Source organism: Callorhinus ursinus, unplaced genomic scaffold, assembly GCF_003265705.2.
Source record: "Callorhinus ursinus isolate GAN/ISIS: 27379988/994484 unplaced genomic scaffold, GSC_fseal_2.0 scaffold71, whole genome shotgun sequence".
NCBI lineage: Eukaryota > Metazoa > Chordata > Mammalia > Carnivora > Otariidae > Callorhinus > Callorhinus ursinus.
Genome location: NW_027397133.1, coordinates 4,800,234 through 4,823,096, shown reverse-complemented (window position 1 = coordinate 4,823,096; position 22,863 = coordinate 4,800,234). Strand labels below are relative to the sequence as shown.

Here is a 22,863-nt window from a genome sequence, read left to right as displayed (position 1 = left end):
TGGGCCCTGCAGACACCCTGGTGTGATGAGACCCTGAAGGCCATGCCCTCAGCCACCAGGCTGTACTGTTCCTCAGGTGGAAAATCACCAGTGTCCTCAGATGTACATATCCCCTCGGGAGCCCCTTCCAGCTGGGGGCTCACCGAGGTTACAGAGGACCCCCACATACGTCCCGGCAGAATGCCGTTGCTTAGTGGGGCAGTCTTGGGCACTTGTGTTTTGTGGATGTCATTAGTCTCTACTCACCATGGGATTGGATGTGTTTTCTTGGTGGTTCTGACCATCAGCCAGCCAGTATTGAGGTCTGTGCCCAGGCCTGTGCTGGGGACACAGCGGCCGCCAAGACAGACCTGGCCAGGCAGCCAGCGGAGCCATTATAGACAGACAGAGGCATGTGGAAGGGAATGAGCCAAGGGCTGGGATAGAGAATAAGGGAGTGAAGCCGATGGGTAGGTACCTGGCCTGCATAAGAATATTGAACGTCACAGCTGTTCCCATGGGGCTGGGTCACCCCCTACCCCACGCCTGATGAGCTGAGCTTTGAGGGCACGGTCCTCTCTGTCCTAGCTGTGTGTCTTTGGCAAGTGCTTCTCCCTACCCGCCCCTGCCGCCGCCTTGGTTTCCTCTTCTGGAAAAGGTTGGGGAGGGGTATCTGTACCCTAAATGGTGGTTGTGACCAGCAAGGTGGCAAAATGTGTTAAAAGCAAGAACTGCAGAGCCAGACTGTTGGACTTAAATCCTGCCCCTTCCCTTTACTGGCTCTGTGACCGTGGGCGGCCTTCTTAATTTTCCCTTGCCTCAGTTTCCCATTTGAAAAATAGGGATAATCGATCTCATGGAGTTGTTGAAAGCAGTAAGTGGAGTTAACATATGTAAAATGCTACATAAGTGTTGGCTATAGTTAGTGGTAATAATTTAGAATTAAAAGTTGCCTGTCATATAGCTGGGACGTGGGTGTTTAGTGTGCCCTGTGCCCCTGGGGACCCAGGGATTGGGGTGTTGACTTCCCCCTTCAACCAAGAGCACCATTGGCCTTATCAAGCTCCTGCTGTGTGTGAGGCTCTGTAGGGGGCCTGAGGTAAGTCCTGTGGTCTGCCTCCTTCCTCTGCCCCACCAGACTCGGAAAGCTACAGGCATCCTCTGATCTCACATGTTACTGTAACAGGATCTTCATTCAGTTGGGCCAAGTGGCTTGGAAGGTCAGGATGAGGGGGGGGGGCGGGGAGTGGGGCAGGCCCATGGTACCTGCTATCTGTGCCCTTCACTGGAGTGGGCAGGCTCTCCCGGGGCCCTGCCCCTTCCTGGCTGCTTCTGCAAGCCCAGCCCAGCCTGCCCCCTGCAGCTGGCCCGCCACAGGCAGCTCCTGGCAGGCGACAGGCAGGCAGCATGGAGAAGAGCCACTTGCCTCCCTGGAGGGGGCAGGGAAGAGCACAAAGCACCCACAGACTGAGGCCATCTCCTGTCCAGTGCAGTTGGGGTGTCCTCCCCTTTGTCCCTTGGGTCCCTGGGGAGAAGGGAGGGGAGGCTTTGCCCCTCCTCCCCCAGAGTAGTCATTTACTGCAGCGAGGTTCCTGGAGCCCTGTCAGTGGGAAGAGCGCGCTCTGCGGGGGAACGTACTGGTGCCCAGCTGCAGCGTGACCCGCAGGCTCCCCTGGTCCCTCTGAGCTACTGAAAGGCTGATGGGGATGGAGGAAGCTTGCATGATTGTTCACTGGGAAGAATTGCTCATGACCAGTGTGCCTTTGTTTTTCCTGGGGAGTCACAGGCAGAGGTTTTTCCAAGTAGGTGGGGCTGCCAGAAGTCCGCACCTGGCCCTCTACCCACTGGCTGCTCCCCTCCCCTCTGTCTGGGCTATGTCCCCGCCCCACTCTAGGTCCAGGCCTCTTGGCATCCAGCGGCTGTCCCCCAGAGTCCCCTCTAGTATGCTGATCTATGCCAGGTCCTGGAATGAGCGCCCAGCCTGGCAGGATAGGGGGTCGTCCCCCAGGGGCAGTGGTTTTAAAGCCCAGGGCGTCAGGGGTTGTAACTGACATGGGCAAGGGCGCATTTCACTCTCTGTTGTGGTTTTGGGGGCAGCTGTGAGGCCCAGGGAAGGGGCAGAGTGCCTTCATTCCCAGATTCCTGAGCTGCTGCACTTGGTACTCCATCTCTGTGTTAGTTTTGTTAGTTTTTTTTGTTTGTTTGTTTGTTTTTTAAAGTAATCACTACACCCAACATGGGGCTTTAACTCACGACCCCGAGATCAAGAGTCTCACAATCCACCGACTGAGCCAGCCAGGCTCTCCCATGTTCGTTTGCTTTTTAACAGCACGGAGTTTTATTTTCTGTTTCATGAAAGGTAGCATTCATGAGCACACTGTTCTGCACCTAGCTTTTTTCCCTTGAGCGTATCTTGGCTACTGTTCCCTGTTGGCTCAGAGCAAGTGTCCTCATTCTCTCTGGCCGCAGAGAGTTCCGGTCCCTGAGTGGTCCGGGTCTTTATCAGCTGCTCCCCCATTGTTGGGTAGTGCTGTCGGGCCCCGTTCTGCAGGTGCAGACGGTCCTGCAGTGAATCACTGGAGAGGCATATATCTTTGCATCTTGGCAAGGGTATCTGTACACTGCGTCTCCAAGAGTGGAATGGGGGGGGGGTCAAAGGGTATCTGCATTTGGATTTTGGAATTCTGACTGGTATTGCCAGACTGCCTGTGGAAGGGCTTGTACCGTACGGTTGGCATATTCAGCAGCCGCTTGAGGGCACGCCTGCTTCCCAGTGTCACCAGTACATGCTGTCCAGCGTGTAGGCTTTGGCCTGTCTGGTAGGTAGAGAATGGTGTTGGCATACTTTTGTTTCATTTGTATCTTCCCTTATTCTCGGATCACAGAGTGTTTAAGTGTTTTAAAACTCAGTTTTCTGCCTTGGGGAACAGACTGAAAGAGGCCGTGCTGGTGGCTGGCATGGAGACGTAGGTAAGAGCCCACAGACAAGCCAGCCCAGTGGTCAGGAAGGCAGCCGTGGAGACTGGCAGATGAGGACCAGACCCTCCCTCTGCTTTCAGCTGGAAAAGTGTCCTTGGGCGAGTCACTTCCCACCTCCAGACCTCTTCTGGGAAGCTTCCCAGGGCTGTTGGGAGTCATAAACGAGATCGGGCTTGTAAATCAGTCTGGGAGTCGGGGCAAGATGATGGCTTCTCAGAGCACCAGAGAGGCTCCTCAGGCTGCCCGTGTGCCCAGAGGGGCTTGGGGAGGGGTTTGGGGGTGGGGACAGGGCAGCTCTGTCTGCACCTGGGCAGCATAAGATGCCTGGCTCTGAGGGGACAGGGACCACACAGCAGAGGTGGTGGGGCCTCAGGCGCCTGGGGCTTTGCCTCCTCCCTATGTCAAGCTGCAGGAGGCTTTGTGTTGCTGTGCCCCTGTGCTGCCCCCTGACCCCCCTTTGGGACAGCCCAGGCCATGGGAGGAATGTGTGTGGCATTTCAGGAGAGCAGGAAGGAACTAGACGCCTGATGAAGATGCTTGGAGGGCATTTGCCCTGATCAGCTGGGGGCTAAGCGTGTGCTCACCCATGACCTCATCACAGCTAGATCCTCACTGCCTCCATGCGGGTCCCAAGAGAGAAGGAACCTTCCCTGAGTCCACCCAGCTGGCCTGGGTGGAACTGGGGACTCAGACTCCTTTTCTTTCGATTCCAGAGACCCACTCTTTGCCCCACCTCTGTTCATTTGTTCTAGCAACGAATGTTTATTGTGCACCTACAGTGTGCCCTCTGCATACTCTTCTGGGGATACTTCAGTGAACAAAAGCAATAAAATCCTTCTCATTGTCTCCTAAGCAGAGTATAAAGCTTTGTCAGGTCGTGAGAAGTGCCACACAGAAAATGCAGCAGGATACAGGAATGGACAGTGACAAAGGGGACTGTTTATTTAGGGTGGTCAGGGAAGGCCTCTGAGGAGGTAATGTTGGAGCAGAGACCCGAAGGCAGGCAGGGAGGGATAGAGCCATGGAGAGAAAAGGTGAAAGAGCACTCTGGGCAGAGGGTAGCAGGTGCAAAGGTCCTGAGGCCTTATGAACAGACACCTCTGTCGTTGACAAGGACTGAGTAGGTACCTTGACTACTGGGCCAGTTCTGCTCTCCTGCCTCTTCTGCATATAGGCTTTGCCACCCACGGCTCTAGGATGACACCCCTATCCCATGCTTGGTGACTGAGACCCTCCATGGGTGCCCCCCACCTCCTCTCACACACCCTAGGCCCTCCTGATTGTGTGGCTCACTGCCCAGGTACACTGCGCAGTCTCCATGCCTGTACCTGTTCACAAAATTCCCTCCGCCCAGGATGTCTTTCTCTCTGCTGTCTCACTCTTCAGGTCCTCGCTGAGACTTTTCTAGGTGTCCCCTTTCCAGCAGATCCCAGTCTGCCCATCCTCCCTGCCTCCATGTTCCCTCCCTACCCTCTGTTGCAGCCTATGGGGCTCCTCCTCTGTGATTGCTTTCAGTTTTGTCTCGCAGACCATGCAGGGAGGCTCTGGGATAGGGCGGGGCGGGGTGGGGGACATCAGTGGCTACTTATTGTGGGGGCATGGGGGAGAGAGGGCTGTCCCGGGACGAGAGCACACCAGGCTGGCCCCACACCTGTGCGTCTCATGCCCAGCCAGTGCAGCCACTCGGGTCTCAGCAGGCACTGTGAGGAGCCCCGGAGGGTGGCTCTGCTAAGGGACAGGACTCCAGATCCTGGCAACCCTAAAGAGAAAGAGGAATCCTTCTGGCAGCCTCCCTAACCTGATATTAGAGAAGGCTGCATGTCTAGGCCCCAAACCTGTTGGTCCAGACTGCAGCTGAGGGCCTGAGGACCTCTGGGCACCAAGGTAGGACGGGGGTGGGCAGGCGGTGGGGGGGTGGTTCGACATTCCTGCCTTTGACCATCCCTCTGCCTCCTCCCTGCTTCGTGACTTAGGAGAGCATTTAGTGTCACGAGAGGTCTCCTCCTCTGTGTGGTGGGCAGTGGGCTGGCACGCTCCTCGGCAGCATTCTGGTGAGGATGAGCAGCTCAGCGCGCAGTGCCTGGCGGAGCGCCTGGTAGGGAAGCGGCTGAGCTAAAGAGCAGCTATTGCCATTCTGTGCAAGGAGCGCTCTGTCACAAAATGAGTAGTTGCTGGCAGGGCTAGGCCCCGGCATCCTCACCTCCCTCCAGGCTTCCTGGTCCGGGAGGCCCTCGGCCAGGCCTCCACAGTAGTCTCTCCCCACGGAACAGGTGGGCCCCTCCTGCTCAGAGGCCTAGTACAACAGCCAGATGTGAGCTCGTCCCTCCGTCTGCCACTCCCTCCCCCGGTCTTGGTGCCTTCTCTGTGCCTGGCCTCCATGCTGGGCAGTGTTGGTGACACGGCCTGGACCACACCCCTGGCCTGTCTTCCTAGGGTTCTCAGTTCAGTGGAAGGAGACAGGCCTGTCTCCAGACAGTGACAGCTCAGAATGGGCAGGGCTGAGATGGGGAACCCTAGAGAAGGGGGCCTGACCCAGCCTGCAGGTCAGAGAGGGCTTCCCGGAGGAGGAGACATCTGTGCTGAGAGTTGACCTGAGAGAGGGGAGGGAGGGTATGAGGTGTGTGGAAGCACTGGGCCTTCTGGGAAGAAGAGTTGGGGGTGTGGCTGGAGCACCGTGCCCTGGGGGAAGGAAAGGGCCATGGACAGAGCTTAAAAGGGGCCTCTGAGAGCTGACTCCCTCCTGACTATCACATTTTAGCTCAGTCTGGGGTGTTCGCATCGCCTTCCTACGGAATACCTGCCTCCACCCCCCAGCAAGGACCCCCAGAGGGTGGGGGCCAGGTCAGAGCCATCCCCGTCTCTCTGCAGCACAGAACTTGGCATGTGGTAGGCCTCGGGAGGTATTTGCTGAATGAATGGCAAGATGGCACCTAAGTTGGAATTCTCCTGGATTAGAAGCTGAACTCCAAGCAGCTGAAGGAAAAAGGGAGAATTTGTTGGATATGGACCTGAGGAATCCTGAATGGTCAGGCTTCAGGCCTGGCTGGGTCCAGGATCTCAAACGTCTGAGCTCACCTTTCCTCTGAGTTGCCTGGGGAGGCCCTCTCCTCCTGGTGGATGCCAGGATGGCCACCAGCAGCTCCAGAAATGAGAGGTAACCTCAGCCCCAGCCCTGCAGAGGAGAGCTCTTTCTGCACAGTTCCAGCATGGCCCTGGGACCGTCTGTGGCTGGTTCCATGAGGGTCAGCCTCGGGGCTGTGGACTGACTGCTGTCCACCCCTGGAACCTTTGGGGGGGGCGGTGGGGAGTGGAGGTAATGAGCATGGTCCCACTGGGGTCCCAGGATGGCAGCGGGAGAGTGGCCAGGGAAGCAGGCCATTCAGTACTTTGACTGGCATTGAGGCCAAGGCAGCACTCCCTGGGAGGACGGGTTGTGTGTCTGACACACACGGTGACAGCCTCACCGCGTCCACAGTGCAGCTGTGGGTTTGTAGGCCTGCCTGTGCCTTGAACACCAGCCGGGTCCCCTCTGAGCCAGGCTTCTGCCCCAAAGGTGTGCGCCCAAGTGGCCTGGTTTAGGGCAGGATGGTGGTTCCACAGACCTCAAGCCATGGGAGCACCAAAGCCTGGGGAGTCATGCAGGAAAGAGCCCCGAGAGCCCGGTTCCTGGGTCCCACATGGAGAGATGCCGTCCTGCTGGGGCCAGGCCACCCACCTGCCACGAGATTCTTGGTTTCCTGTCTGTCGAGTGGGTGGATGTGATTGTGCCCCTCCCTCGTGGCATAGGAAGAGCGAGGCAGGCAGCCTCCCAAGTTAGGCTCTGCTGATGCTGCAGGCCAGCCCTGGGAGGTCATGGCCACGTGCTGTGGGTTGATCGGGGGGGGGCGGATTAGGAAGGGGATTAGAACCCAGGCCCCGGGCTCTGGGCTCCCCCACACTCTTAAACCTCACTTGTCTCCTCTGGTGTCCCCACCCTGGCAGGCTCCTTGTTACTGGGCACAGTATAAAGCGGTCTCCAAGAGACCCCGTTCCTCTGGAATAGAATCCTCCCCAGGCCTCAAGTAGCTCCTGTCACTGCCCTGTGCCCAGCCCTGGTGGCTCCTGTCTCAGGCAGAGAGCAGGGTCCTCACTTCCCAGCTCTGCCCTCCCATGCACTCCCTCGTGCTGTGCTAGATCCTGCCGGGCCTGCTCCTGCCCTGTTACACCTCCCCCTCCCAGGGGCCGCTGCCCACTGCTCTGTAGCTGTCTTGTCCATGTGAAGCCCCAGCGGGGAGAGCCGGGCCCCTGCTCCCTTGCCCCTTCCCTTTCCTCCCCACACTGTTGCTTCTTGGTTTTTGATTCCCACTGGGATGACTTGTGTCTTCTCTCTCCCACCAGCTCCAGGCTGGCAGGGATGGCCTGAGTCATTGCCGCCCCCTGGTGCCCAGCCTCTCCTTGTGTCTCCGGGGTGCCTTTGCACCTGTGTGCAGCCAAGAGCCCCGCACCAGACACAGATGTCTCTCTGCCTGTCATCCGATGCCTGGCATTGGATTTCTCTCCCTCCCTTTGTGAGGGCCAGCACAGCTGGGAGGGGGAGGCAGGCTCCGTGTGCCTCACAACCGCGTCATGGCAGACTGGCATGAGCTGCTGGGGCGAGCTGCAGAGCCTCACCCCCGTGGGAGGTCCCACCCACCGACTGCTGCACAGCAGCATCCCTCCCCAGAGCTCACACTGTGCCCCACCCAGAGTCCGGGGGGGCCCCCCAGCCTGCCCCTGCCCCCGGGCCCTTCCTGCTCAGGCCAAAGCAGTATGAGAAGCCCTGCTCCAGTGTCAGACCAGCGCGGGTCTGCTGTGTGTTCCCGTCCCGCCTCTCCTGGCCCCAGGACCTCACGCAGATGACTTGCCCTCTCTGAGCTGGCCTCCCCTTCTTAGGAAATGGAGTCGTAACTCTGCCAGCCTCGGATCTCCGAGCTGTGCCTAGAACGTACCTCAGCATCGGGTCTCCCACCGTGACTTCCCAGTTCCTGGAAGCGGTGCCCGCCATCCGTGTCCTCTTGGTCTACTCGTGCCTCCTGCTCAGACCTGGCACCGTGCGGCTGCTTAGCAAGTGCCCTCGCAGGTCATCTGAGACCCTGCAGATGTCCCTTTCAGAGAGGGGAAGCGGTGGTCGCAGTTGTCAGTCACAGCCTCGCCAGGTCAAGGACGGCTCTTCCGATCCCAGGCCAGTAGCTCTGGATCCCCCTTCCCTGGCAAGCAGGCGCGTGCTCTCCCTTACTTGCTGCTGTCCCCTCCTCTCTGACAGCCACTTGAACTCCAGCCCCTGCTTGAGTGGGACCTTCAGGGTACTGGACTGGGGAGTTGAGTGAACACGTTTGAGCCCTGACCTGACATACACACGCACATGCACACATGTCCCCCCTGCTCCCACACATGCGTGTCCACCCGGCCTCACCGGCCATTCTGTAATGGACAGGTGCTTGCGTGCCTCTTCTGGGTCCCTGCTTTCCAGCAGGGGAGAAAACACGGCCGTGACGGGTTCGTGTGCACCTATGATGAGTATGCTAAGCTCTGGTCGGAGGGATGAAGTCGTACTCTGTCACCAGAGGTAGCCGAGGAGTTAGTCACCCTCGCCCCATTTTAGGGATGAGGTGATGGAGGCACAGAGGTGAAATCGCTTTGCTCAGCGTCAAGAGTTTTAAATTAGGAGTCAGAATCCAACCCCAGGCGCTCTGGTTCCAGAGCCCGTGTTCTTACCCACTTTGTGAGACCACGTATCTCAGGTAGGGAGCCCCAGGTGGACGGGGAGGGAGGCAGCGAGGACTCAGGGCCTGGCTGTGCCCTCACTCTGCAGTCTCTAGGCTGGGCCGGCCGGCTGAGGGAGCTGCTCACTGACTCGTGCCTGCCGTGGTGAGGCCTGTGTGGTTCCTTAAGGCTGTGGAAGCCCGGGGGTGGATGACCCCAGGCTGGAGACCCCACACCGGGGCTGGGGAGCTTTGTCTCTCTCAGTCCACGCTCCTCAGACTTTCACCCTGTTCTCCCCTTGACCATTTCGCCGCAGCATCACAAGCGAACAGACGTGCAGGGGGGCCAGGCCTGGGGTTCTGCCGGCTTATGGAAAGCTGGGCATGGGGCTGGCACAGCGTGAGCCGCCGCCTAGATGCCACGCGGTCTTTTCTTGGCACCACCCATGCTGCTGTTACCTTTCCACTTTTTCTTAAATTGGTTCAGTTTTGTTATACTTGAATACGTTTCATCTCATTCCCAAACAATACGGTAGTTTGTTTTCGTTAATCCGTCTATGAAGCCCGCATACGTAACGATGACCGTAAAGTCACTGCTGAGCCACCTGACGCTCTCCCGTGTCCCCGCTGGTGCCGCGCCAGGACTTGGGGTGTGCTGGTGGTGCTGTTGGGGCCATCGAGGTGGGGTGGGGGTGCCCTCAGGCTGCCGTGGACTGGCTGAACACCTCCCTATCCCCCGCTCTTGTGCCTTCAGTGTCTTTCCCCAGTGCTGTCCCCTCTCGAAAGTGTGTCTCAGCTTGAGAGGGGAGTGACAAAGCTGCAGTTGTTATTCCTGTCACCAGGGGGCGCCAAGTCACTCCGGGCCTGAGGAGCTCTCCCACTTCTGGAAATATGTCCACTCCTCCTGGCCCCTGTTCTGTTTCCCCTTCTGTAAGTGACTGGGTGGATGCGACCTCTGTGAGCTCTGGCGGTGACCTTGTGTGAGGCTGTGCTGCCTGCAAACCCCACGGACGCCTGGCTGAAGGGGTGGCCGGCCGGCAGCTGTGGCTGGTGCGGAGCTGGCCAGGTTAGAGACCCTGGGCTTCAAGCTTACCGGGAGGCTCCTCAGAACAAAGACCAACCCAGCGGGCAGGGCTGGGATGCTGGATCTGGGATGTCCAAACTGAACACCTAAGGGATTGATTGCAGCTTGAGAGCGTCCTTAGAATTCTTACTTCCTGCAGGCTCTAGGACGCTGAGAACCGCTAGCGATGGCACCCCGTGTGCCCACGCCCTCCTTCATTCCCATCTGATGTGACCAGGCCACCCAGCCTTGGGGCCTTTCTTGCAGTGAGCTTGCCTGGGGGAGCATCTGATAAAGCCTGTGCACCCCTTCTCAGAGTGATGATTTTGTTCTAATTTTTTGTTAAGCTCTGTGCCCAACGTGGGGCTTGACCTCACCACCCCGAGATCAAGATTCACTTGCTCTACCAACGGAGCCAGCCGGGCACCCTTTGGAGTGATGGTTTTGTTTTGTTTTTTTTTAAGATTTTATTTATTTGTTTGTTTGACAGAGAGAGAGCACGCGCACAATGGGGGGCTGGTGGGGGGAGGGAGAAGCAGGCTTCCCACTGAGCAGGGAAACTGATTTGGGGCTTGATCCCAGGACCCTGAGATCATGACCAAAGGCAGGTGCTTAACCGACCGAGCCACCCAGGTGCCCCTGAAGTGATGATTTTTATTTTTTTATTTTTATTTTTATTTTTTTTTAAAGATTTTATTTATTTATTTGAGAGAGAGAGAGAGAGAGAATGAGAGAGAGCACGAGAGGGAAGAGGGTCAGAGGGAGAAGCAGACTCCCCGCTGAGCAGGGAGCCCGATGCGGGACTCAATCCCGGGACCCCAGGATCATGACCTGAGCCGAAGGCAGTCGCTTAACCAACTGAGCCACCCAGGCGCCCTGAAGTGATGATTTTTAAAGGCAAAAACTAAAGTAGGATTACAAAGGATATCCAAATACAGTTAGCAAAAAAATTTTTTTAGATTGCAACGCGGTGTTTGCGTTCTTCCTCACTGGCGCAGGGAGAGAGCAGGAGCTCTGGTGACTGCCACCTTCAGAGAAGTGATGTGCTTTCAAAATCTGCGGCAGCCCGTGCACCGCGTGGAAGCACCTGTCGTTCCTAGCAATGACGAAGTCGCAGGGTCTGCTAAACACTATTTCTCTTCTCTTCTCTCTCTCTGTGTTTTGCCCATGTTAATAAGGAAGAGCTACATTTCATTGTAGTTTACTTAGTGAAAGTAGAGAGGTCATTTTTCCTCCCTCATGTGTGAGGAACCCTCGGGGGTCAGTAGACCCAGCTTGGTTGGACCCCCTGAGGCAGCTGCTCGAGCCCCGGGGACTGCCTTCCCTGGCAGGGCCAGCTCCTGAGCTGGGGGCCACCAGGCGTCAGAGAGCTCCCTCGCTGGGTGGGCAGGAGGTGGCTGGCACCGGGGAGGCTGCTGGTCACCTGCATCTCCGCTCAGGGAGGAAGCGAGGGGGTAAGCTGGGGCCTCTGTCCGCTTCTTTCTTCCAGCACAGCGGGTCCAGCACAGTGGAGAGAAAGCTCTGGAGCCAGGTGCACAACTCTGCCCTGTACCAGCTGCCCAGCCTCGGGGAGGCAGCTTTCCCCCCTGAGCCTCAGTTTCCTCCCCTAGAAAACAGGGTAGTGCTTGATGCGATCTGGAGGGAGAGTCCACTGGGAGACGCTTACCTGGAAGCTTCGAGAGGGTCTCCTGCTGGCTCCGAGGGCCAGGCCAGGGTGGCAGCAGGGTGAGGGTAGGCCGAGGTGTGCCAGAAGGCCCCCTTCCTGCTCCATTCCTTGCCTGCCCTGTCGTCCCCAGGCCCACTCCATTCTGCTGACGCCAAGAGCTTTCTCCACCTGAGCCGGACTCTGCCCCTCCCCTGCTCGGAGACTTCCCTTCCTGTTCTCCCGGTTGCCCTGGGGCAGAATCCAATATTTCATAGACAAACACTGAAAACAGTGTGAATGTCTTATCCAGTGAATGGATAAACAAAATGTATACATTAGGCATTTACTGTGCAGTCCTGTGAAGGGGCCGGAACTCAAAACCCCTGTGCTCCACAAGAGAGGCTGGCTACAAAAAGCCACATACTGCTTATCTCCGTCTTTTTTTTTTTTTTTTTAAAGATTTTATTTATTTATTTGACAGAGAGAGACAGCGAGAGCAGGAACACAAGCAGCGGGAGTGGGAGAGGGAGAGCAGGCTTCCCCCCTGAGGAGGGAGCCCGATGCGGGGCTTGATCCCAGGACCCTGGGATCATGACCTGAGCTGAAGGCAGACGCTTAATGACTGAGCCACCCAGGCACCCTGCTTACCTCTGTCTTTATGGAATGTCCACAGAAGGCAGATCTGTGCAGACAGACAGGCCAGCCTTGTCTGGAGTGTGGTGATGGGTCCTGGACCTCCCAGGGACTGTGCTGTGCAGCTGTTGAGCCTGGGCTCCATCCCTTCATTCTGTGAGCACTGCCTGCTACCCTGGGCACCCGGGCCATACCCCGTCTCCTCTGACTGCCGCCGTGTCCCCCAAACTGGAGGCCCCGTGCCGAGTAGCTGTCGGGGGATGTTTTTTGCTGTTGAGGGTGTTCTTTCAGGAGTGGGGACTCTGAGAGGCCACATGCATCACAGTTAAGAGCAGAGTTCACTTCCCCACTCCACCCCTCACGGCTGTGTGTCCTTGGGCAAGGTGCTTCACCTCTCTGGGCTCAGATTCCTCATAGCATCAAAGTACAGATTCATTCTCTCATCTAGGAAAACACACACACACACACACACAAATTGAACACCTGCTCTGGGCCTGGCCCTGGGCTGGACAGTGTTGGGACAAGGTGGTGACCAGGATAGAGCCAGTCCTGCCCTCCCCATTTAGTAGGGGAGACAACCAGACAAGCAGAAAAGTTCTGTGATGTTAGTTGCGTGATGTTTGTGCAGAGCTGCTCGAGGAGCCATGGGAAGGTGTGGAGGGAGGGGCTGACTCATTTGGGGGCCCTGGGGCCACCTCCACAGGGCAGCAGTGGCATCGAGGGGCCTTGACGGGAGGGCAGAACTCAATGAGTCATCGGAAGGGGCGTTTTGTTGTGGAGGCTGGGCGTGGGGGGCAGGGGGTGAAGGGGCGCCCAGGGTGCGGAGCATCACAGGCCTGGGTCCTCTGTACCTGCAGCCCAGAACGTGACCGTGGATGAGGTCATTGGTGCCTACAAGCAAGCCTGCCAGAAGCTGAACTGCAGACAGATCCCCAAGCTCCTCCGGCAGCTCCAGGTACCCGGACAGGGGTGGGGTGCAGTCAGAGCGAGGGGAGGGGGACGGGGGGGTCCCCAGGGTGAAGCTTTTCTTTCTCTGTCCCCTCCCCCCCCCCCCCCCCCCCCAGCAGCCTCCGGGCCTCTGGGGTCCGCCCTGAGCAGGGAAAGGTGCACAGAGCACCCCCCCGCCCGGCTACCTAGCCCAGGGCCCATGTAAATACATCCTGGAAAGTCCTCTGTTCAGTCGTAAAAGCAATCAGGCTCTTTATGAATATTTAAACAGTGTGGAATGATATAAAGTAAGAATTTTAACTGTCACTCCCCGAAGAAATTCAGTTCCCCAGGGGAAAAGCCATACGTACGTTTATTCTTTATGGTCTCTATACGTTCTGCATACACTTTTTTTTTTTTTTAAGTTATAATACTACAGGCATAAAAAGCAAAATCCACTTCTCACTTCTTACTCAAGTCCCATTTCCTGGGAGTTCCGCTGTTGGCAGCTTGAGGTTTTCGCCCTCTGGCCCTGCCTGTGCGTTTGTCAGAGGGCAGCTCGTTGTCCAGAAGCCCACAGACCCAAGGACACATTCTTTGTCTACGTGAATGGGGTGCAGCTGTGCCCGTGGCATGTCCCCTGTAGCTGTGTCCCACAGGTGCCTTTCCTGCTGCCTGCCCAGCCTGGGCGTGTTGGTAAAGCACCACCTTAGTGCCTTCCCTCCGGATGGGTCATTCCAGAATGTTCCAAGGTTGCTTGTTTCTAGGGTTGTCGCTCCCTCAGACGGCATTGCTGTGAGCAGACATGCTCTCCACCCAGCTCTGCACCCCAGGGTGAAGGGTTCTCTGGGGCAGTTCCCAGAAGGGCCTGTTGGCAGTTCCAGGGAAAGACGGCCCCTCAGTGTGGGAGCCAGCGGTGTGGGTCCTGGGGCCCCCAGCAGCTGGATCAGACCAGCCTGTCCCTCACTAGCAAGTGGACTTAGGCCAGGCCGGCCCATAGCCTTTTGTGTGTGTATGGCTTCGTCGCAGCACGGGCCGCACAGGCTAATGTGTGTGGAACCCAGAGAACAGAACCTGGCACCCAGTGGGGGTGGGGCTGGGCTCATAGCCAAGGAGGGCCGGGCAGACATCTGACTGGTGCCTTTCCTCCTCCTTACTGAGTGCTCTCCGTGTGGGGCCTGGTGCCCGGCCTGCACCCCCACGCCTGTCCGCCTTCCCCACCTTTGCACCTGCTTCACGGCCTTTGTGCTGGCTGCCCCTTCTTGCCTGGAATGCTCCATTCAGCTGAGCCGGAGGGGCGGTGCCCCTACCTGGCCCAGGCCCTGTGGGTACAGAATGCCCCGCTCTCTACCCCAGAACACTGCCTCACCTCAGAAACAGAGCCAGATCAGAGCCCCGCCTGCCCCACTGTCAGGGTCCAGCCCTGCTCCTGAGGGTGTCTTCCTGCCTTCAGCCCTGACCCCTCTGTTTTCCTAGGAGTTCACGGACCTTGGACACCGCATTGACTGTCTGGACCTGAAAGGTGCGTGTCGGGACAGAGGCCGGGACTCCCGGGGAGCGGGCAGGGCCAGAGCCTCTTGAGGTGGGTCTGGGCCGGCAGATCCTGCCGTAAGAGCAGGCTAGCCCAGGGCCGTGGGGTTCCTGAGAGGTGTGGGTGCCCTCCCTGAGGGGAGGCGGGTACAGCGAGTCCTCCCTCTGCCCAGAGCCCCCATTTCCAGCCAGCCCCCCAAGCATGCGAGCACACACAGAGGTGCACTCCATCGTGTTCCAGGTGAGAAGCTCGACTACAAGACCTGTGAGGCCCTGGAGGAGGTCTTCAAGAGGCTGCAGTTCAGGGTCGTGGATCTGGAGCAGACGAACCTGGATGAAGATGTGAGCAGCTCCTGCCACCACCGCGACCTATGCCCCCAGCTCCCTGTCCCCTTTGAGGTTTGGGGGGGGGCGCACTGCAGGAGGAAGAGTCCCCTTTGGCAGAGGCTGGGCCGGGCCTCTTGAAGGACAAGATGAGGAAGGAGGCAGCCAAAATGACCAGAGTGGATGTGGGGCATATGGGACTCTGGGGCAGGGCCCAGAAAAGGGATCTCATAGACCCCCCCCAGAGGCAGGGCCTTTGTAAGCAAGGGAAGGACTTGGGGAGCTGGGCCTTAGTGGGGGCAGGTGTGTGGCCACCAGAAACCTTTTCAGGAACCCCCACTGGGGATCACAGTGCTTGTAAGAGAGAGTTTGAGAAACATGCAGATAGCAGCCTCCCCATTTGGGCCCAGGTGTCCTCACCTCCCCAGACTCAGAGACCACCAGGAGACCTGGGGGTGGGGTCCTGGAGGACTGAGGCCCAGGTACTCCAGGGGCCTGTCCCAGTTCTGGGAAGTATTAGCCCACCTGCTGGCAGGGGTGGGGTAACAAGTAGGAGAAAGCAGATGGATTCCAGCAGGAAGGGCGAAGTTGGTTCGTAGAACCCAGAGGTGCCGGGGCAGGATCAGGGCCCTCCCCACCCCTTAGTTGCTTGTCCCCCACCTCCTGGCCTCCTGGGTCTGCTTCAACCTGAGTCTGAACCCTGTTGTCTCGGCCCCCAGGGTGCCTCGGCCCTCTTCGACATGATTGAATACTATGAGTCAGCCACCCACCTCAACATCTCCTTTAACAAGCACATTGGCACTCGGGGCTGGCAGGCCGCTGCCCACATGATGCGCAAGGTAGGCGCCTCTCATCTGTGCCCCCCCCAGGGTAGAAGGGGCTCGACCGCAGAGGGGTCCAGGGTGCCTTCTCAGGACACCCGTCCCTTAGGGCCTGGTTTTCATGAGCCCTTGGAGTGTCGTTGTCCCAATGCCAAGGGGTGCCCTGCCTCAGGCCAACCCTGGCTCCTTTATCTCCTTTCAAGCATCTTTCCTTCTTCACTTGCCCGTAACCCATCCCTAGGAGGTGGCTGTGGTTGCCCCCGCTTCACTCATGTCCAGGGCATCTGCTGCACAGGAGTCCGGGAGCTCAGGTGTCACCAGCCCTGCCTGCTTACCTGCAGGCCGGGCCATCCCTCACAGACACAGTTGCCCCGCTGCACACTGGGACGTGGGGCTGGGAGATCCCTGGGGACTGGGAGGGCTGGGGCCAGCCTGTTCCAGCCCTGCCCCTGCCCCAACAGACGAGCTGCCTACAGTACCTGGATGCCCGAAACACACCCCTGCTGGACCACTCGGCGCCCTTCGTGGCCCGCGCCCTGCGCATCCGCAGTAGCCTAGCAGTGCTGCATCTGGAAAACGCCAGCCTGTCAGGGCGACCCCTCATGCTGCTTGGTGAGCTCTGGGGCCAGGGGAGGCGGATCAGTAACATGCTGCCTGCTGGGGCCCTGGGCTCAGCCAGTCACTGTGCTCTCCCCGCACTCCCCCAGCCACGGCACTGAAGATGAACGTGAATCTGCGGGAGCTCTACTTGGCCGACAACAAGCTCAACGGCCTGCAAGACTCGGCCCAGCTGGGCAACCTGCTCAAGTTCAACTCCTCCCTGCAGATCCTGGACCTCCGTAACAACCATGTGCTGGACTCAGGTGTGTGAGAGGCCTGCCCACGCCCACCCCACTCCAGCCACTGAGCACCCACTGTGTGCCTAGCCAGGTGCCCCATGGTGCTGGAGACAAGGGGGTGGCCAGGATGATCCCAGCCCTGCCCTCATGGGGCTCACAGTCCAGTAGGGAAGACAGACCATCCCAGGCAGTGACAGCTCAGACTGGGCTGGGCTGTGGGAGCCCAGGGAGGGCGTCCTAGAGGAGGGGGCAGCTCAGCGAAGACCTGCAGGTTGAAGTGAGGTATTGAACAAATAATTAAAATAATTATTCTCTGGAAAAAGTGACCTGAAGGAAACAACCCTTGTTGGGACAGAGGGTCAGTCAGAGGCCATTTAAGATGGTGCAGGGAGGTGACCTCTGGGCAGCAATGTGGAGGGCAAGAATGGAACCAGCCCTTTTAAAAGCCTGGGAAGGGGTGCCTGGGTGGCGTAGTTGGTGAAGCGTCCGACTCTTGGTTTTGGCTCAGGTTCCCCACGTCAGGCTCCGTGCTCGGCGCAGAGTCCGCTTAAGATTCTCTTTTCCTCTCCCCCGCTCTACCCTGCTTTCTTTCTCTCTCAAATAAATAAATTAAAAAAAAAAAAAAACTGGGAAAAGAATCCAGGCAGAGTGAATAGAAGGCCCTGAGTTAAGAAAGAGCCTAGATGTTGGGTATTTGCGGGGGAAAAGCCAGAGTGGGCTAGAGGGTAAATGGGAAGGGAGAGGAAGTAGCTAGTGGTAGGAACTCTGTGTCCTCCTGGTTCACTGTTGAGCAGGGTCTCCGGGCCTCAGTGTGAGGAGAGCGCTGGGGAGACAGCATAGGGCATCCAGGCCAGTTCCTTCGCCCAGGGTGGCCGGGCCCAGACAACCACATTTACTGAGCACCTAGCACGTGCCAGGCCTGTTGAGACAGAGATCTCTGCCCTCGGGAGAGACACTGCCACGGTAAATTAATAGAATATGCAGTCTGTCAGATGGTGAGATGTGCCCTGGAGAAAACTGAAGCAGACAGAGGGATGTTCCAGCCCAGGCACCAGGGAGCGAGCCATGGGTGCTGGGCCGAGGCAGGAGGTGGCCAGGCCAGAGTCTGGGGTGGGGGGGGGGGGGTGCCGGGCAGGCAGGCCGACGGGAGGGCGAAGCTCCGGGAGGTTCTGCGCTCTTCTGGGGTAGCAGTGGCTCCCCACCGGTGTCCCCTGGAGAAGCGCCTGGACCACAGTGGGGACTTGCCCATGGGTCCCCTCCAGGTCTGGCCTACATCTGTGAGGGCCTCAAGGAGCAGAAGAAGGGGCTGGAGACCCTGGTGCTGTGGAACAACCAGCTGACACACACGGGCATGGCCTTCCTGGGCATGACGCTGGTGAGTCGGGCCGGGGGTGGGGAGGGGGCGCCACGGCTCCAGCACCGCCTCTCAGCCCCGTCCTCTGCCCCCCGTCTTGCCCACCCTGCCCCTCAGGGACCCTTTGCAGGAGCCCTTTCAGCGCGGGTTGCTCTCCCTCAGCCTCCGCAGCCTCTCTGTCCTAAGGAAAGTAGCCTTTCTCATGTTGCCCTTGTCTCCCTGCGTCTGGCACGGTAGCCTAGTACCATGTTGTGCACGAGGTGAACATGTTCTGCATAGAAAGTTAGTATTCTCTGGAAGCCTTCAGGGCGGGTTACATCTTTTTACATAAATACATGGTATTTAAAGCAAGCCCACAGGCTACAAAGACTCACGTCCAAGTTAAGAATGACCAACGGCCAGGTGTGTGCGCCGAGCCCTCGGGATGCGGGCCCGGGCCGGGGAGTGGACAGGGCAGCTGGCTGGCACTGGGGCGGCTTCCGAGTCCACGAAGCATCTGGCCTTAAGCAGGACTGTCTGGGTGGCACTGCCGAAGAGGGAGCGCTTGGGTTTGCCTCTTTCCTGATTGGCCTTCTGGGCCTTTCCTCACTCTTCACGTGCGGCCCCCTCTAGCCACACACACACAGCCTGGAGACGCTGAACCTGGGCCACAACCCCATCGGGAACGAGGGCGTGCGGAACCTCAAGAACGGCCTCATCAGCAACCGCAGTGTGCTGCGCCTTGGCCTCACCTCCACCAAGCTCACGTGCGAGGGTAGGGCGCGGGGCCGGGCCGAGGGGGCGGTGCAGGTGGGCTCGGCGGGCGGCTAGCCCATGGCCAGCCCCTGCGGTCCCCCTCCCAGGCGCGGTGGCGGTGGCGGAGTTCATCGCCGAGAGCCCCCGCCTCCTGAGACTGGACCTTCGGGAGAACGAGATCAAGACGGGCGGGCTCATGGCACTGTCCTTGGCCCTCAAGGTGAACCACTCACTGCTGCGCCTCGACCTCGACCGTGAGCCCAAGAAGGAGGCGGTGAGCTGAGTGGGCTCTTCCCTGAGGCCTCCAGCGGTGGGGGGGGGGAGGGGTTGGGTTCCAGGCTGGCCCAGGGCGACTGCAGGGTCCGTCGTGGGCACTGGCTGTGCAGAGCCCTAGCCAGGCCCGCTCCACCTGCAGGTGAAGAGCTTTATCGAGACGCAGAAGGCGCTGCTCGCAGAGATCCAGAATGGCTGCAAGCAGAACTTCATGCTGGCGCGCGAGCAGGACGAGAAGGAGCAGCGGCTGCAGCTCTCCGCCTCCATGCCCGAGATCTCCATGACTGAGCCGCAGCCCGGCCAGGAGCCCAGGGCCCAGGAGGCTGGGGACGAGCCCGCCACCAGGGCCCAGCAGAATGGGGCCCCCGGCCCCAGCGCCCGGCCGCACTCAGACTCAGACTCGGACTCCGAGGAGGAGGGTGCGGAGGAGGAGGAGGGGGAGAGGGCCGAGGCCCCCTGCCCCGCCCTGGTGCCCCCCTCGGACTCCCTGGGCCCTGGGGACAGGAGCCCCCCAGGCAGCCCCGCCTCCCCCACTGAGCAGCGCATTTCTGTGTCCAGCCCAGGCCGGGGCCACAAAGTGTTTGTGGTGACTCGGGTTGAGAGTCCGCCCGAGAGGGCAGAGCTCCCGGCACCCCCCGCCCCTCCTTCTCCCCCTTCCCCCCTTGCTCCTGCTTTATCCTCCCTGCCCACCTCACCTGGCCTGCCACCAGCTGAGGCCATCGGCACTCTGGACCCAGGGGTGTCGGAGCCTCAGTCACAGCTGGAGCCACCTCAGTCAGGGCCACCGCTGCCCAACGGCCTGAAGCCCGAGTTTGCCCTCGCACTGCCTCCAGAGCCACCCCCGGGGCCTGAGGCCAAGGCGGGCAGCTGTGGCCTGGAACACGGTGAGTGGGGCTCCGGGGCAGGGTGACAGCAGGCCCTGGGTGCTGGTGTGACCCCGGGTAAGCACCTGCCCCTCGATGGGCTTCAGTGTTCCCTTTAAAATGGCCTGTGAAGGGGGTAGGAACAAGAACTTGGTCCTCGGCCCCCACCTTGTTTCCCTTGGATCCCTGGGAGCTCTCCCTGGTATGGAGCAGGCGAGGTGTGCTGACTGGAGTCTGATGGTCTCAGTGGTACCCGGGCCCTGTGCTGCCCTGAGGGCCAGACTTGGGCAGGGCTGGTGGGGATGGCCTGGGGTCCCCCCCATCCCCACCTGCCTGACTGGAGGTTGCTTGCCCCTTCTCCCCTTGCAGAACTGAGCTGCTCCAAGAATGAGAAGGAGCTCGAGGAGCTGCTTTTGGAAGCCAGTCAGGAATCTGGGCAGGAGACACTGTGACACTTTAGGTGAGGCGGGGGCCAGGGCCAGAGGGCAGGGGTTCTGGGGTCCGGCAGTAGAGCCCCTGGCTCTGACAGGCCCTCCCCCAATCTCTTCTCCCCAAGTTCCTTTTTTCCGGTCAGTCTTCGATGAGCTGAGGCCAGAGCCATGAGAATCTGCTCACCCTCACCCCCAGCCTTCCTGAGGCCTGGGCCACCAGGGGTGTGGGGGGCCTTTCTGGGGACCCCTGCCCCCCACAGCAACACTACACAGAGCGCAGGAGCCACAGGGACTGCCCTCCCCGCCCTGACTTAAGCACTATTTCTGTGTCCAGCACTCGAAGGCTCTGGGTTGGGGGGATGGGAGGAGGAGCTCTCCGAGGACATCAGCCACGAGGCTGGACGCCTTTTCCAGACGGCCTGTTCGGCCAGGCTTGCCCCGTGGAGGGCAGCAGTCCTGGGTGGTGGTGGGATGGCGCCCCGGTGCCCCCCAGGTGCAGGGCCAGGCAGGAGGCATGACGAGGGAGGGGCAGTGAGTGGTGGTGGAGGACATTGGTAGAGCAACCCCAGGCAGAGTGAGGGCCAGGGCTGGGGGGGGGGGGGGGGGGGGGGGGAGGGGCTACTCCTGTCGGTGCAACTCTGTTCACACCTTTTCTAATAAACCAGAGCTGGGTTCACCGCACTCGCCTACTCTCTGCTTGTGCCGTGCGGGAGCTGTGGGCACAGGGAGTGGGGCGCGCAGGGCCCAGCCAGCCCCCCGGGGAACGTCTGCGGGGCTGGTGCTAGGGGTCCCCCCAAGGAAAGCAGGGAGGCCGGGGAGGCAACAGCCACATTTCCCACAACACTCCCTGCCCCGGTGCCCTGCCCCCCACCCCCATTTTTTTTTTTCCATGTCCGCGCTCCTGTATCTCCCTTACCATCCAGTTCACAGTCCTGTTTCTCCAGAGGAAAACAACCCCAAAAATATCTTCCAGCTTCAGGCCTAGGCTCCCAGGGTGTGATGGAGGTGAACCACCCACGGCACAGGGGGAATAGGCCCCCACTTTTGCCCCCGTGGCCTCAGGTGCTCCACGTTTCCGAGGGCGCGTGGCCCTGCAGACACATTTTCGGACTTCAAGCCTGGGAACCAGGAGAGTACATTTCTGGTGCTAGGCCACCCAGGTTGTGGGACTTGGTCCTAGCAGCCCCAGGGGACCCCCAGGCACCAACTGTGTGGTGCTCCTGATTTTCCAGCTGGATCCTGGATCAGTCCGGGATCGCAAGGGGGGGTCCCTTCGGCCAAGTATTTTCTCCCCGTTGCCTTCAGCCACCCAGACACTCCTGGAACTTGTTGTGAAGACACACCGAATCCCTTTTATTACTGGGCTAGACGCTGTACCCAGTCGTAAAGATCTCAGTGCCACCACATGGGAGATGTTATTTCCACGCTTGTGGATGGTTAGGTAGCGGGCAGCTGTTCTCCCCTAAGTGACAGGCGGGTCCAGGCCTCGCCCTTGTGGCTCTGCCACTCCTTAGGGCCTCAGGAGCCCCTGTATCCGGTGGGCAGACGGGGGGGGGGGGTAGGGGAAACTGGACAAGGCAGACCTTCTTCACTCGTGGGCACGATGGGAAGGGGATGCACATCACTGGTGCTCCCTTCCTGTTGGCAAGAATCAGCCCCGTGGCCTCCCCGAGGTGCAAGTCGCCAGCAGGAAAGCTCCACGGACCCCACAGAGGGGACCGTGAGTGCTGGGGGACAGTGAGCCTTCCCGGCTACACCAGCCACTCTGGGACATCCCAACTCTAGCTCTGTCGGACTCAGACTTTGTCAGAGTCTAAGAGACACAGTGGCCACAGTTTGACCACCGCGTGGCTCCACTGAACAGGGACCTACAGCTCCTTCCCGGGGCCTGGAGTCCACAGGCCTGCTCCCAGCCTGTTGGCAGGTTAGTTCACGCCTACTCCTGCTGCTAATGTGTGTCAGCCTGGACCGGAGGTGGTGAGAAATGGAAGCCCGAGCCAGGTCGGCTGAAGGGAGGCCAAAGGGAAGGGACATATCGGCCCCAGTCCCACACCTGCAGACACCGACCTAACTGTCACGGTCCCCGTGTGTCTCTGGGGAGCGTCGTTCTTGGGCAGGCTCCCCGCTGCCGTTGGAGAACCTCCCCCAGCAGGTGCAGGTCTGTACCACCGGCTTAGCCATGCAGCTAAGCTGGCCGCCCCAGCGGAAGTCACAGGCCGGCGCTCTGCCCTGTGTCCACGTGGAGGCCATCGTTGGCCAGTGGAGGTGGGATGCTGTGCCCAGCCTTGGAGTAAGGAATGTGAGGTCAGTACCTCCACCAGGCCCCAGGGCCTGAGCGTGGGTGACTTCACAGAGCTCTTGGCTCCCTCTGGGTCTGTCCCCTCAGAAGTCACACTCTCGAGCTCTCGTCATGCAATGTAGGTTAAGTGTTGGTCCCGTCTCCCAACTGGACTGGATCGGGCACACCACGGGCCCGAGTGTGTGGCTCCTTGACCAGTGAGAACTCTGAAGGTGCCCAGAGGGGTGACACCAGCATCCTAGGTCCATGTCACACGGGTGGGAGGGGAAAGTGGTTAAGACCCTCCACCCCCCACCACTCTGTGGCCTGGCACAGGCTCCGGTTCTGTATGTCCCACGGGTACCCCATCTCTGCTCCTCAGCTCCCCAGTCCTCATCAAAGGGCTCATCGGGTGGGCAGTCACTTGTTCAGGGGAGGCCGCGCTGCCTGCCCCAGCCGGCTGGAGTGC

General features: G+C 59.6%; 1 protein-coding gene across 1 annotated transcript in view; it reads left to right on the top strand.

Annotated features, from left to right (window-relative positions):
- Positions 1 to 20,725, top strand: part of PPP1R37 (protein phosphatase 1 regulatory subunit 37) — a 39,726-nt gene extending 19,001 nt beyond the window's left edge. Inside the window, exons 2-13 of the mRNA XM_025850100.2 lie at positions 12,877 to 12,974; positions 14,423 to 14,468; positions 14,718 to 14,818; positions 15,520 to 15,639; positions 16,083 to 16,233; positions 16,329 to 16,484; positions 17,723 to 17,835; positions 18,427 to 18,568; positions 18,657 to 18,823; positions 18,965 to 19,706; positions 20,055 to 20,145; positions 20,242 to 20,725. Coding sequence (XP_025705885.1) covers positions 12,877 to 12,974; positions 14,423 to 14,468; positions 14,718 to 14,818; positions 15,520 to 15,639; positions 16,083 to 16,233; positions 16,329 to 16,484; positions 17,723 to 17,835; positions 18,427 to 18,568; positions 18,657 to 18,823; positions 18,965 to 19,706; positions 20,055 to 20,137 — 1,919 coding nt within the window. The 3' untranslated portion in view covers positions 20,138 to 20,145; positions 20,242 to 20,725. The remainder of the gene's footprint in view (positions 1 to 12,876; positions 12,975 to 14,422; positions 14,469 to 14,717; positions 14,819 to 15,519; positions 15,640 to 16,082; positions 16,234 to 16,328; positions 16,485 to 17,722; positions 17,836 to 18,426; positions 18,569 to 18,656; positions 18,824 to 18,964; positions 19,707 to 20,054; positions 20,146 to 20,241) is intronic.
- The last annotated feature ends 2,138 nt before the right edge of the window (positions 20,726 to 22,863 follow it).